This window comes from Colias philodice, chromosome 20 (genome assembly GCF_061535455.1).
Source record: "Colias philodice isolate Cphi_HAF_F1 chromosome 20, ilColPhil1 Martin Lab GWU primary, whole genome shotgun sequence".
NCBI lineage: Eukaryota > Metazoa > Arthropoda > Insecta > Lepidoptera > Pieridae > Colias > Colias philodice.
In genome coordinates, this window is record NC_143105.1 from 2,147,411 (window position 1) to 2,162,186 (window position 14,776).

Below are 14,776 nucleotides of genomic sequence, written 5' to 3' on the forward strand. Positions count from 1 at the left end.
ATGTTGAAGAAAAATAAAATGCAGTATTGTATTGAAACAATATATTTTACATAAATTGTATTTTATTTATATTTAAATAAATTTGTTTTGTTTACTTAAAAATCTAACTAAATATAATGTTAATAATTATGAATCTAAACACAGACTAATAACTGAATTAAAATAACTAAAACAAAATAACAAAAGTAAAACAAAGTGTTGAAATGTGAGAAAAATGAACAAAGACAATTATTTAAAGTGAATAAAAGAAAAAGTATGAATAAGAACTAGCGCGCAAGAGCAACTTTTGTCTCCGCAACTATTTTGTCTCTCCCATCAACTCTATGGGTTAATAAAAAAGTCTCCCGGGAGTTGCGTCGCTACGTGCGCGCACTTTCTTACTAGCCCATAGAGTTGATGAGAGAGACAAAATAGTTGCCGAGACAAAAGTTGCTCTTGCGCGCTAGATCCAAGATTAAGTGATGTTTTCTATAATATATTAGAGTACAAAATATTCTTTATACACTAGGATTAGACAGTGCGCGCACGAGCAACTTTGTCTCCGCAACTATTTTGTCTCCGCAACTATTTTGTCTCTCCCACCTATGGGCTAGTATGAAAGTGCGCGCACGTTGCGACGCAACTCCCCATACAAATTGATGGGAGAGACAAAATAGTTGCGGAGACAAAGTTGCTCGTGCGCGCTAGCTCTTAGTGTGTATGGTAAAAGTGATTTTCTTATATCACTGAAACCATAAACACTATAATTCATAAGAATATACAGACATTTATCTTTTGAATGGACATTGGACTATCATTACTTTAAAAATTAACTAAAAATTAACACCTAAGTGACATTCCGCTAAATTGAATTAATTTATACGCTATTTCGCTGTAGGTAAATTTATTTTATTAATAGGAATGGAATCGATCCTTCCAAAAAAATAATAAAAAATTAATAAAATGTCAGAAATGTTTTCATCATCAATAAACAAATTTGTAACAATATATTCATTTTTTGTCAATTTTTTTTTATAATGTGCTTATTTCTAACAAATTTACACCAATTTTGCAAGGAAACTTACCCGTCTTTGTAGTTAACCTACAAAATGTTTGTGAGTATACATATTTTTTATTAAATTAGCCGCTATGTCACTAACAAAATCTCCAAATAAACATTATAATACTTGTTATCTATAAGCATATTGTTACAGCTGAGATTATATATTCTGTATGATTAAAGATGAAGAATAATAAAATATTATTAAGCTATTGCATAGCTTCTATCGCGGGCCTTGAGCGCGGGGACCGAATCCAGAAATTCTGTAACGAAAAAACCTCACGCTCCCCACGGGGACGGACGCGGAGGTGTGGCTTGAAGGCATAGTATGCAATAGCTTTACCGCGGCAGTCCCCGAGTACCACACGTCTTTTTTTTGGTTCTTTACAAACATGTTACAAACTTACTACCTACATAATAGTGAAGTATTTTTTTAATCAGTTTTAAATATTTAAATTATATACTTAATACAAAGCAGTAATTTTAAATGCTTCTTCATACATCGAAATTAATGTATGAAATAGGACATTTTAAGGTGAAAATATAATTGAACAAATTCCTTCATTTAATGCTTACAACAACATACTTTCGTGATAACATACCTACTTTCTGGTCCCCATTATCACTCCATTATTTTTATACATCTTTCCCCAAAATAAAAACTGAAAATTATATAAATTAAATGTAATTTTATTGATATTACACTGTTTTACTAAATGGTAATGTATTCAAATTTTACTTGATTATTGTCATTACACCAACTACTAATTAGTAATTACACATAAAAATTTGCATGAGATGTGAAAATATAAGTCTTTTACCCAAAACTACTAAACAGAAATGGTTGAAATTTGATAGATTATACATACACCCAGTATAAACAAAGCTGCTCTATAGTCTATGGAACTATTTAATAAAAATTATTCATCTTTAATCACACGAAATAATAAATTATATGTCAATCTTGGGTCTATATTGTAATCGTAGCGGGGGGTCCCTGAACCTCCACCGAGTGACGTAAACAAATTTCAACGTATGATCCTTGCCTAATAATTCGTCATTGCATAGTATGTCAATCTGAAATAAATAAAAATAATTATCAATAACTCGCAAATCATTCGGAAAATATATCGTAGATGTTATAGAGATTTGATTATGTACTTATGAATATTTTGTAATCATATAATATTATATTGTTTTCATGTTCAAGAGGTTGTATTGATTAATGTGATAAATAATTATGATATTGATTTTTAAATCTAATTATTTGCTATCAAACAATAATATAAAGGGCAATTTAATAGCCAGGTCATCATACATGAATTAAAATTATGGAGATAAATTCCAAAAAAAATTGGTCTACATAAAATTATAAGGCCAACATTTAATCCTTCTTAAAAATATAATTATAATTATAATAATTATTATATATGCGAAAGTTTGTGAGGATGTGCATGTGTTTTTTTGTTACTCTTTTACGCAAATACTACTGAACCGATTACAATGAAATTTAACACACATGTAGAGGGTAACTTGAATTAACACATAGGATAGGTTTTATTCCGGAAATCCCACGAGAAGGAACTATACGAATTTTTCTTTGAATACGCCGGCGAAGCCGCGGGCGGAAAGCTAGTAATAACATATTTTTAAGACATAAACAAAAAATACTCACTTCTCTATATTTGTCTATTCCGCTCAACACTTTCTTGGCTACAAATTTCTTGAGGTGCGTGATGGTGGCTTGTGCTGAGCATCGAATGAAGCTACGCTTTAGCGTTCTGAGCGATGTTGATATGCATTCCAAGCAAACATTCACCTGTAACATTATTATATTATTTTAACAATGTTCTCTACACATTTTGGTAAACATATTAGATACAAATGCACATATGCAAATTGAGATATTAGAATTATATACCATAAACTTTCTGCATGTGAATTATTAAGTTAGAATAGTGCCTTTACAGTTATCAGTTTGCTGTACAAAAAAAACTGCCTTTATCATTTATCAACGCACATCAAAACAAGTTAAAAAAGATTCCCGACAAATCGCCTATTATCATAAATTCATCTATACCAATTTTCTGTCAATTTCTTTTTATCCTGTTATTACAAACAATCCCCATTTTTTTTGCATCATCAAACACATCTTAATATGTATATATAAATCTCGTGTCACAATGTTTGTCCTCAATGGACTCCTAAACCACTTAACCGATTATAATAAAATTCGCACACCATGTGCAGTTCGATCCAACTTGAGAGATAGGATAGTTTAAACATGTAGGTACCACGGGCGATGCCGGGGCGGACCGCTAGTAACACTATAATACATACCTGTTCATCCTTTCTATGACAGTCGCTATTATCCTGCTGTTCGGGCTCGTCCCCACCGCCGGGCTTGTCCGCGGCGAGCGCTGCATCCTTGGGACATGGTAACCCGCGGGCGCGGTAGAAATCACGTTCACGCTTTATTTCATCTGAAATTTGTGGTGTGTAGTAAATGTTTTTTTCAATATTTCAAGTAAAAACTTCCAGTTTAATCAATTATGACTGGCAAAAGTATTTTTGTATCGTTCTGTTCATATTTTTTTTGAAGTGTAAACTTCTTTAGCGGCATTGAGCACTTTTTCTGTAATGGGTATAAAATTTTAAACTCGCGTCAGGACACGTGACCTGATCGAAAAAGCGTAAGACGGATACCATTCTAAAATATCAAACATGCTCAACGTTAACAATCAAGTTTTCACTTAAGCCGGCACTCCCGGAGTGCAACCCGTCTTTTTTTTTTTATTTGAACTTAATTTTACAGCAGTAATCTTGAAAAATTCATATGAGACCACTCTTCATCCCTAATTTTAAAAATATTATAGAATAATGAAGAAAAGATAATTTAAATCTTATTTGCATTGAAACTTAAAAGTGTAACATAATTTGTCATATTAGCTGAATAATTTATTTTAAATGTTTCATCATCATATTTATTTATTGCTAACTTTCATTGCTTAAAAGAATCTTAAATATTTAAACCACCATTGCTCGTCAACCTTTCCTACCTTTCGTCACCTACTACCAAAACCACACGATACAATCATACTCACTGTCCTGGAGATTGGGTACGAGCTTGTACACAATATCCTGCATCGTTCTGTCGAAACTTATGTATTGCAGCGGGTGGGACTGATGTATCACTATGTTGCATGTTGGACATGTGTTGTTCTCTTCTAAGTGCTTCACTAGACAGCTCTTGCAGACTGGAATGTAAATAATAAACAACAATATAAGTAATATGTGAATGTGGTTCTTGTAAGTGTGGTATAGTGAATAGTATACGTTCAGCCTGACCAAATATTGGAGAGTATTCCACTATAATTATAAATGTGAAGTTTGTGAGGATGGATGTATATTTATTACTCTTTTACGAAAAATATACTTTCATAGGAATATAGGTTATACATCAAAATAACATTTGATGTGCCCTCAGTTTTGGCCGCAAGTGAAACCATGTCTTACAGCTAGTTGTTCTGTAATAAACATTAAAGTTTGTAAGAATAAATATAGTTACACTTTCATGCATAACAAATTTTGATGATATTTGTCAGTGCTGTAGCTAATGTACCAGAATAACATATCCATACTAATATTATAAATGCGAAAGTAACTCTGTCTGTCTGTCTGTTACTCAATCACGCCTTAACTACTGAACCAATTTGCATGAAATTTGGTATAGAGATATTTTGATACCCGAGAAAGGACATAGGCCACTTTTTATTGCGAAATATGTACCACGGGCGAAGCCGGGGCGGACCGCTAGTACTCTATAAAAATGCACACACACGGTTTACAATGCCAAATTTGTCCTATAAAAGAATTACTTATTCATTCTGTTTTGTAAGATTTTTTTTTCCTTTATATTTTCTTCATACTGAAACCCTCCTCTTTATGGTATGTATTTATTTGTTTTTACATTCTTTCTTATAAAATTTATATACTTTTTTGTGGTTTGTGACACCTTTACATACAGTAGATAAATTTCATGACATATTTTAATCTATTTACTTAGTAGGGTAAAACTGTACATTATAGGGCGTGGAATTTGGGGGTAGTGGGGGGTGGAGAGAGGGGGGGTGGGTACTAGGAACTTCCCCTGTAAAGGGGGGGGCGCGAAAATTAATAGTTTTCGAGATATTTACAAATTAAGTTTTGGTCCGCCTAAAGCAAAGGGGGCGCAAAGTAAGGACTTAGAAAATTTTTGATCTAAAGTGAAAATTGTATAGGTATCATAAAATACATAATTTTTATTCAAAACGCTAAAATAAGCATGTTTTATAAAAAAAACGTTTTCTCCAAAATAAAAAATGGCCGAGATATTCGCCCTCAAAGATTGATGATAAAACCTAACCTAACCCTTTCCCTTATCTCCTCATGTCTTTTTTATATTGTCTCAGACACTGCCTTAGCTCCGGCGCTACGGGAAGTGCAGCCCTTCCGCCCTTGCGTGACAAAGCACGGTCGCCCGTACTCCACTTCGCAGCTTCAGCTTATTGGTCGCCTTCGGCGACCAGCCTCAGCCGCTCCGCTCCACACGGCTCCCGAGCTTTGTCACGGCGGGCGAGGGCTGCTCTCCCTCCGCGCCTCCGGCTTTTTACATACACTCTAGGGGTAGGGCAGACAAGACCACGTGGAATTCGGGGTTGACAGCTTCGGTTCTGTGGCAAGTCTTATGATAATGCAATGCTTATTTTAGCGTAACGTTTTTTAGCTAGATTCGGACTTTCGCAGCTTAATATTGAATACATAATATTCCATCATTGAAAAAATTTACATTTTACAATCCGTCATGTATCTTGGTAATTATCAAGTTTAGAGAAAAGTTGCCCCAACAAAACATGCTTTTATTAGCGTAATCTTAACGATAAAACAATAATAAATAGGTGTTATAATGATACCAACTCCATCAAAAATTTTCTAAGTCCTGCGCCCCCTTTGCTTTAGGTATTTTTTTCCAGTTCCACATTGATCTGAAGCAATTAATATTAATTATTACTTTACAATAATAGTTTTCAATACTAGTAATATTGCATTAGCTCTTTGATTTGAAATATGACAGATTTAATGTAATAGACATTTGTATGACCTGTAGTTTTTTTTTTTGTTTGAGTGGGAATCGCCCTAAAGTCGCTTCTGGCACTCGCCGGCCGCTGCCGCGGCACGCTCGCTTCGCTCGCTCGGCTCGTGCGGCAGTTCAAATGTTAACCTAACACGCTCGTCGCTTCGCTCCTCACTACCTATTTGTATGCTAAAAGTAAAAGTTTAATAGTTTTGTACAGTTTTAGGGCTTAACAGGAGTACGCACGAAACGATCTCGACTGAAAGGCAGCAAACGAACGGTAACTGAAAATGACGTCGTTATTGTTTTGTTCCACGGTACAAAGCGTACAATTAATATTGGACAGCGCTAGTCGTCCGCTAAACGGATGAATAAAATAAATTAGTCGTCCGATTACCGGATGAATAAAATAATTTAATCGTCCGATAACATCTATTTATCTATATAGTTAGGTTATCGGGGTTTCTTTAGAGAACTGCCGCACGTATTATAGGTTTTTTGTGGGGGGAGGAGGGCACACGTAGGTATTTGTTTTTTTTTTGCGCGTCGACGGAGCCCCGCTTCGCGGGGCTCCTATTTCTGTGTAGTTTTTTTTTTAAAGAAACCTAACCTAACCTAACCTAACAGCTAACCTAACCTAAACTAGATTTTTTTTTGCGCGTCGACGGAGCCCCGCTTCGCGGGGCTCCTATTTCTGTGTAGTTTTTTTTTTAAGAAACCTAACCTAACCTAACCTAACCTAACAGCTAACCTAACCTAAACTAGATTTTTTTTTGCGCGTCGACGGAGCCCCGCTTCGCGGGGCTCCTATTTCTGTGTAGTTTTTTTTTTTTAAGAAACCTAACCTAACCTAACCTAACGGCTAACCTAACCTAACTTGATTTTTTTTTTGCGCGTCGACGGAGCCCCGCTTCGCGGGGCTCCTATTTCTGTGTAGTTTTTTTTTAAGAAACCTAACCTAACCTAACCTAAAGGCTAACCTAACCTAAACCTAACCTAACGAATTGAGGGTGAATATCTCCGCCATTTTTGATTTTAGAGAAAAGTTGTTCCTATAAAACATGCTTATATTAGCGTTATCTTTACGATAAAACAATAATAAATAGACAAGTTAAAATGACACCAACTCCATCAAAAGTCCTGCGCCCCCTTTGCTTTAGTCCAACCCAACTAGCTTTAGTGTTAAAAGGTTATCTAGTAATCCGAATAATCGGACGATTAAATTATCTTATTCATCCGGTAATCGGACGACTAATTTATTTTATTCATCCGTTTAGCGGACGACTAGACACTTCGATTAATATTTTTGTTAAATTATAAATTGCTAATATTAATAATTTTATTTTATTTAATCTATTTTACAAAAACTATACTTAATAATAATTATTTTTAATGTTGTTGTTAAAAAATATACAAATTTCATAAATAAAATTTAAATTATAATATTTTTTTGGGTTAGATAGAAATGTTTTACCTGAAATGAAACGCGTTTGACAATCGCTGTAGGTCAATTTGACACTGTCATAACAGTAAGTTCGCGTTTCAAAGATAAAATGGAGTAAAATTTTCCGATTTTCAAAAATTCGTGACTCAAAAACAAAAAGTTTTCGCGCTGTGAAATTTCAGATTTAGGTTCCATAGGACAATAGCTAACCACAAAAAAAATTACGACTCTCAACTCCACGCCCTATAATGTACAGTTTAGCCAAAAAAACTACAGGTCATACAAATGTCTATTACATTAAATCTGTCATATTTCAAATCAAAGAGCTAATGCAATATTACTAGTATTGAAAACTATTATTGTAAAGTAATAATTAATATTAATTGCTTCAGATCAATGTGGAACTGGAAAAAAATACCTAAAGCAAAGGGGGCGCAGGACTTAGAAAATTTTTGATGGAGTTGGTATCATTATAACACCTATTTATTATTGTTTTATCGTTAAGATTAATAATAATAATAATAAATACACTTTATTCAGCACCATGTAAATACACGTAAAAAAAGAAACAGACAATATGATTATAAAGCTAAAAAGGCGGCCTTATCGCTACTAAGCGATTTCTACCAGGCAACCTATGGGTAGGATTTTTAATTATAAGAAAGAGGTGAAAACAATAGGTGGTGCAGCAATGAAAATGAATTACAGTATATTTAAACCATACAACTACTTATATAATATATAAGATTACGCTAATAAAAGCATGTTTTGTTGGGGCAACTTTTCTCTAAACTTGATAATTACCAAGATACATGACGGATTGTAAAATGTAAATTTTTTCAATGATGGAATATTATGTATTCAATATTAAGCTGCGAAAGTCCGAATCTAGCTAAAAAACGTTACGCTAAAATAAGCATTGCATTATCATAAGACTTGCCACAGAACCGAAGCTGTCAACCCCGAATTCCACGTGGTCTTGTCTGCCCTACCCCTAGAGTGTATGTAAAAAGCCGGAGGCGCGGAGGGAGAGCAGCCCTCGCCCGCCGTGACAAAGCTCGGGAGCCGTGTGGAGCGGAGCGGCTGAGGCTGGTCGCCGAAGGCGACCAATAAGCTGAAGCTGCGAAGTGGAGTACGGGCGACCGTGCTTTGTCACGCAAGGGCGGAAGGGCTGCACTTCCCGTAGCGCCGGAGCTAAGGCAGTGTCTGAGACAATATAAAAAAGACATGAGGAGATAAGGGAAAGGGTTAGGTTAGGTTTTATCATCAATCTTTGAGGGCGAATATCTCGGCCATTTTTTATTTTGGAGAAAACGTTTTTTTTATAAAACATGCTTATTTTAGCGTTTTGAATAAAAATTATGTATTTTATGATACCTATACAATTTTCACTTTAGATCAAAAATTTTCTAAGTCCTTACTTTGCGCCCCCTTTGCTTTAGGCGGACCAAAACTTAATTTGTAAATATCTCGAAAACTATTAATTTTCGCGCCCCCCCCTTTACAGGGGAAGTTCCTAGTACCCACCCCCCCTCTCTCCACCCCCCACTACCCCCAAATTCCACGCCCTATAATGTACAGTTTTACCGTTTTTTTTTTTTGTTTGAGTGGGAATCGCCCTAAAGTCGCTTCTGGCACTCGCCGGCCGCTGCCGCGGCACGCTCGCTTCGCTCGCTCGGCTCGTGCGGCAGTTCAAATGTTAACCTAACACGCTCGTCGCTTCGCTCCTCACTACCTATTTGTATGCTAAAAGTAAAAGTTTAATAGTTTTGTACAGTTTTAGGGCTTAACAGGAGTACGCACGAAACGATCTCGACTGAAAGGCAGCAAACGAACGGTAACTGAAAATGACGTCGTTATTGTTTTGTTCCACGGTACAAAGCGTACAATTAATATTGGACAGCGCTAGTCGTCCGCTAAACGGATGAATAAAATAAATTAGTCGTCCGATTACCGGATGAATAAAATAATTTAATCGTCCGATAACATCTATTTATCTATATAGTTAGGTTATCGGGGTTTCTTTAGAGAACTGCCGCACGTATTATAGGTTTTTTGTGGGGGGAGGAGGGCACACGTAGGTATTTGTTTTTTTTTTGCGCGTCGACGGAGCCCCGCTTCGCGGGGCTCCTATTTCTGTGTAGTTTTTTTTTTTAAGAAACCTAACCTAACCTAACCTAACGGCTAACCTAACCTAACTTGATTTTTTTTTTGCGCGTCGACGGAGCCCCGCTTCGCGGGGCTCCTATTTCTGTGTAGTTTTTTTTTAAGAAACCTAACCTAACCTAACCTAAAGGCTAACCTAACCTAAACCTAACCTAACGAATTGAGGGTGAATATCTCCGCCATTTTTGATTTTAGAGAAAAGTTGTTCCTATAAAACATGCTTATATTAGCGTTATCTTTACGATAAAACAATAATAAATAGACAAGTTAAAATGACACCAACTCCATCAAAAGTCCTGCGCCCCCTTTGCTTTAGTCCAACCCAACTAGCTTTAGTGTTAAAAGGTTATCTAGTAATCCGAATAATCGGACGATTAAATTATCTTATTCATCCGGTAATCGGACGACTAATTTATTTTATTCATCCGTTTAGCGGACGACTAGACACTTCGATTAATATTTTTGTTAAATTATAAATTGCTAATATTAATAATTTTATTTTATTTAATCTATTTTACAAAAACTATACTTAATAATAATTATTTTTAATGTTGTTGTTAAAAAATATACAAATTTCATAAATAAAATTTAAATTATAATATTTTTTTGGGTTAGATAGAAATGTTTTACCTGAAATGAAACGCGTTTGACAATCGCTGTAGGTCAATTTGACACTGTCATAACAGTAAGTTCGCGTTTCAAAGATAAAATGGAGTAAAATTTTCCGATTTTCAAAAATTCGTGACTCAAAAACAAAAAGTTTTCGCGCTGTGAAATTTCAGATTTAGGTTCCATAGGACAATAGCTAACCACAAAAAAAATTACGACTCTCAACTCCACGCCCTATAATGTACAGTTTAGCCCGTAAGTCCACATAAGTAGTACAACTAACTGTTTAAAGTTCATAACACTCCGAAATACTTATAGGCCTTAAGTACTGCCTGGCCATATACCATTGGATACAAGGTTATCTTAAAGTCAGATAAAAATTATGAAATATCTATGTATATATTGTACCTATACTGTGAAATGAAATATCTTTCACCTGCTCTATTGCTTACATTATACCTTTTTAAACCTTAGCAATGCTGAATAATAATAATACTTACACGTATGAAGACACTCGGTAACTGTGGTCGCGTCAATGAAGTAGCCGCGGCAAATCTTACACGTAATATGACTGTTTAATGTTTTTAGTTTTATTCTTCTTTCCATTGTCATCCTAATGTGTAATAATGTACCAAACCATTAGTATTTAGTTTGAAAATAATGAAAAACAAAAATAAAATCAACACAAACGCTAAGTCACAAGCACCAAACACAAAAGTGACGTTTGACAATGACAGATGACAATTAGAAAAAGTGTTTCTTTTTTTCTGTACAGATTATGTAGAAAATTTATACAGCAAGCTTAAGATTGTTGATGTGTATCGAGTTATTAGGAATCGATTCACATCGATTAAATTTAAGTAAAAAAATAAAAAGAAGAAAACTAGTGAAAGGTTGGAAACTGGGAATGTGGGGTGGGATTATTTTATTAATTAAAATACGTGCACGAATTGGCTTTTTAATTATATATTAGGAATTATTATAACTTGAAACATGTTTTTAAAGAGAATAGAATACACAAAAACAGAAAATAAGAACAATAACACAATAAGATAATACAGTTTTATACTAGCTTTCTATTATACTAGTAGGCTTTTTGGGATTAAACCTACATATACAAGACCTAAAAGGTGAAAGCATCCTTTCTCACGTTTCAAAATATCTCTTTACAAATATTCATTCAAATCCGTTCAGTAGTTCTAGTTTAGGAGTGAAGAAAATACAGACAGACCGATAGAAAGACAGTGACTTTCGCATTTATAAAATTAAGTTAAGATTTGTCATAAAATTTAGTGTAACATTTTTTCGTTACGCGTGGCATTTTTCCGTTACGCACCATCTTTTTCTTATCCCAAAGAGAAAAGTAATATATGTTTTATCCCTACCACGCGTGATTCGACGTATTTCTGTAAAGTTGCATATTATAGTAAATTATTTTTTAAAAAATGGTTGCCTGTAAAGTCGGTTTTACGGGCGAAGATTTTACGTGTCAACGTCTTTTTCTCGATCATAGTAGAGTGGGAGAGAGACGCAAGGCATTCGGCGGGCCTCTCTCTCGTTCGGTGACTCATCGTAACGTTACCGAGCGTTACACTTTTTCATAAGTGACTCCCAGTCGCAACCTAATTTAAGACGTTGTCACGTCAAAATAAGGTCATAAAGGAGTTTCACTTCTTACGTGTGTACATTAGTACACGCACACATTTTTTAAATATATAAAACCGCGCTTGGTATTTTTTTCTGTTCATATTATGTTTATACTAGCTTTCCACCGCGGCTTCGCCCGCTTTGTCTAAAACATAATAAATTATATACTAAAACCTTCCTCTTGAATCACTCTATCTATTAAAAAAAACCGCTTGCTTAAATCTTTGAAACTACGTAACGGATTTTGATGCAGTTTTTTTTAATAGATAGAGTGATTCAAGAGGAAGGTTTATATGTATAATAACATCCATTAAATAGTGGAGGAGTACTGTTATTTTTGAGGTTTCTAATGTGATGTCGTAAATAATTACATTTTTTCCGCTTCCATTGCTAACGTTGGCTGAACCCTGTATTGTACACATTGAAAAGGTCTACAGAAAAGTCCGTGATGGTATATGTCTATCTCTCATGGATAACCCACAATAACTTTTTTTTGTCATTTTCTTTTTACGACAAATAATGGCTAATTTTCGAAGCGATTTCAACCAATGCAGCATTAATCCATAACCAATTAAGTACCTTGAATACATTGTTCATCTTCTTATGTATAAAAATGAATCGCAAAATGTGTTGGTAAGCGCATAACTCGAGAACGGCTGAACCGATTTAGATAATTCTTTTTTTATTATATTCCTTGAAGTACGAGGATGGTTCTTATGTAGAGAAAACGTAAATATTATGTACCACGGGCGAAGCCGTGGCGGACCGCTAGTTTAATATAGATCTATACGGCTCTTTACACGTGAATATTTTCGAAGATATTACAGATTTCAAAATTGCGGGACGTAGCGTTTGCGGCGGTACCGGCCGGCCGCCATTGAAACCGTGCGAAGCCGGGGCGGGTTGCTAGTTATACTATGTAATGATGTACGTCAATCTTAGATCATTAAGTAATGGATAACACACGCAGGCGTTTCCCCTTTTGCCGAGGTATAAGATTATTCGAATCGAAAAATCTTATGCTTTCATAAAAACTACTTGCGTAATCGATTACGAACACTCTGCGTATTCGTAAAACATCGAAAGGACGTCTGCGAGTGCTCCGCTAAAAATGCCGTTTTGCACTGTCAAGTCTTGCAGAAGCAATTCAAACATGTCGAATATTAAAAAAGATGGAATAACCTTTCATTTGTGTATATTTTTTTATTTTTTTAACGTACATTTCTAATTAAATGCAATTTCTAATAATCGTCGATGTATCGTTTAGCGATATGATCAAGACAAATAATCGAGTCATGTGTGTACTCGATCATTGATGCGGCCTCACGAGACTATCATGGAAAGAAAATATACAAATTTAATCTTTATGAACTAAGCGATAAAGTTGAATTTAGAACGCGATATTGAACCGCACTCCCCACGAGACTATAAAGTGATGTAGCGAGACTATCTTGAAGAGAAAATATACAAATTTAATCTTTATGAACTAAGCGATAAAGTTGAATTTAGAACGCGATATTGAACCGCACTCCCCACGAGACTATAAAGTGATGTAGCGAGACTATCTTGAAGAGAAATTCAAATTTAATCTTTATGAACTTAGTGATAGAGTTGAATTTAAAAACTCGTCGCTTAAAAGGTCGTTAATTTTTACGACTTTCTTAGTGACGGACTGCTTTTAACTTGAACGTCGATAAAAAAATATTTTTCTAAGTATAATTTGAAATGAGATGAGAATTAATCTTTTATATTAAAATTTTACACAACTGCATAAAAAGGAGTATAATGTTTATTTTGTAAGTCTTGTATATATTTATTAAAATTTACGCTCGGTTACTTTTAACTGGCAGAACATTTTAATGGTACGGAACCCTTCGTGCGCGAGTCCGACTCGCATTTAGCCGTTTTTTTTGTAATGTTAATCTTGTAACCTTTCTATTATGTAATCTATACTAATATTATAAAGCTGAAGAGTTTGTTTGTTTGTTTGTTTGTTTGAACGCGCTATTCTCGGGAACTACTGGTCCGATTTGAAAAATTATTTCGGTGTTAGATAGCCCATTAATCGAGGAAGGTATATATCATCACGCTACGACCAACAGGAGTGGAGCCACGGGGGTGAAACCGCGCGGAGCAGCTACTTTATTTATATGTATGTACGAATATTGCGTATATTTCAGATTTACAAAAAATCCTGCTTTAAGGCTAAGGTGGATTGAATGCTGTGGGAGAAAATCAGAATGGACACCTCGGTACAGAAATAATAAAAATTTCTGGACCGATATTTATTTTATTGAATATTATATGTGATGTGTTGAATAAATACATATTCAAATACAAATAAAATGGCGTTTTATTGTTTTTTCATATGCATATAATAATGATGAAAACGTTACAAATGACCTGTGTAGTATTTTTTATGAATATAATATTAATGTTATTTCTAATTTCAACAAAATTATTATTTTTGTAATATCGATATGGTTACATCCCTTTAGAACGATTGTATTATAACGTATATGTATAGAGATTTTTCTGTGTAATCGATGTATGTGTGCAAAAACATGCTAGTCTGTCCATTTTGTAATAGTTTGAGTTTGTAAAGACACAAATTATTTTTGTGAATGTGTGATTGTGTTTCAAAGTGTGAGTTACCCTCCCCGCACCAAAACCGGCAGAAAGTTTAGTTAGAACATTTGCCAGCGTGCTCCATCCATTACTTAATGATCTAAGACGTCAATCAAAACAAAAAAAAGAC

General features: G+C 34.6%; 1 protein-coding gene across 1 annotated transcript; it reads right to left on the bottom strand.

Moving 5' to 3' along the window:
• Nucleotides 1–26: 26 nt before the first annotated feature.
• On the bottom strand, nucleotides 27–11,107 carry l(3)73Ah (polycomb group ring finger 3-like lethal (3) 73Ah). Its single transcript, XM_089707886.1, has 5 exons — nucleotides 10,872–11,107; nucleotides 4,144–4,296; nucleotides 3,380–3,522; nucleotides 2,715–2,858; nucleotides 27–2,116 (listed from the first exon to the last, which is right to left on the bottom strand). Exons 1-5 carry the CDS (start codon nucleotides 10,981–10,983, stop codon nucleotides 1,991–1,993), a joined length of 678 nt encoding a protein of 225 aa, XP_089564012.1. The 5' UTR covers nucleotides 10,984–11,107; the 3' UTR covers nucleotides 27–1,990.
• Nucleotides 11,108–14,776: the final 3,669 nt, after the last annotated feature.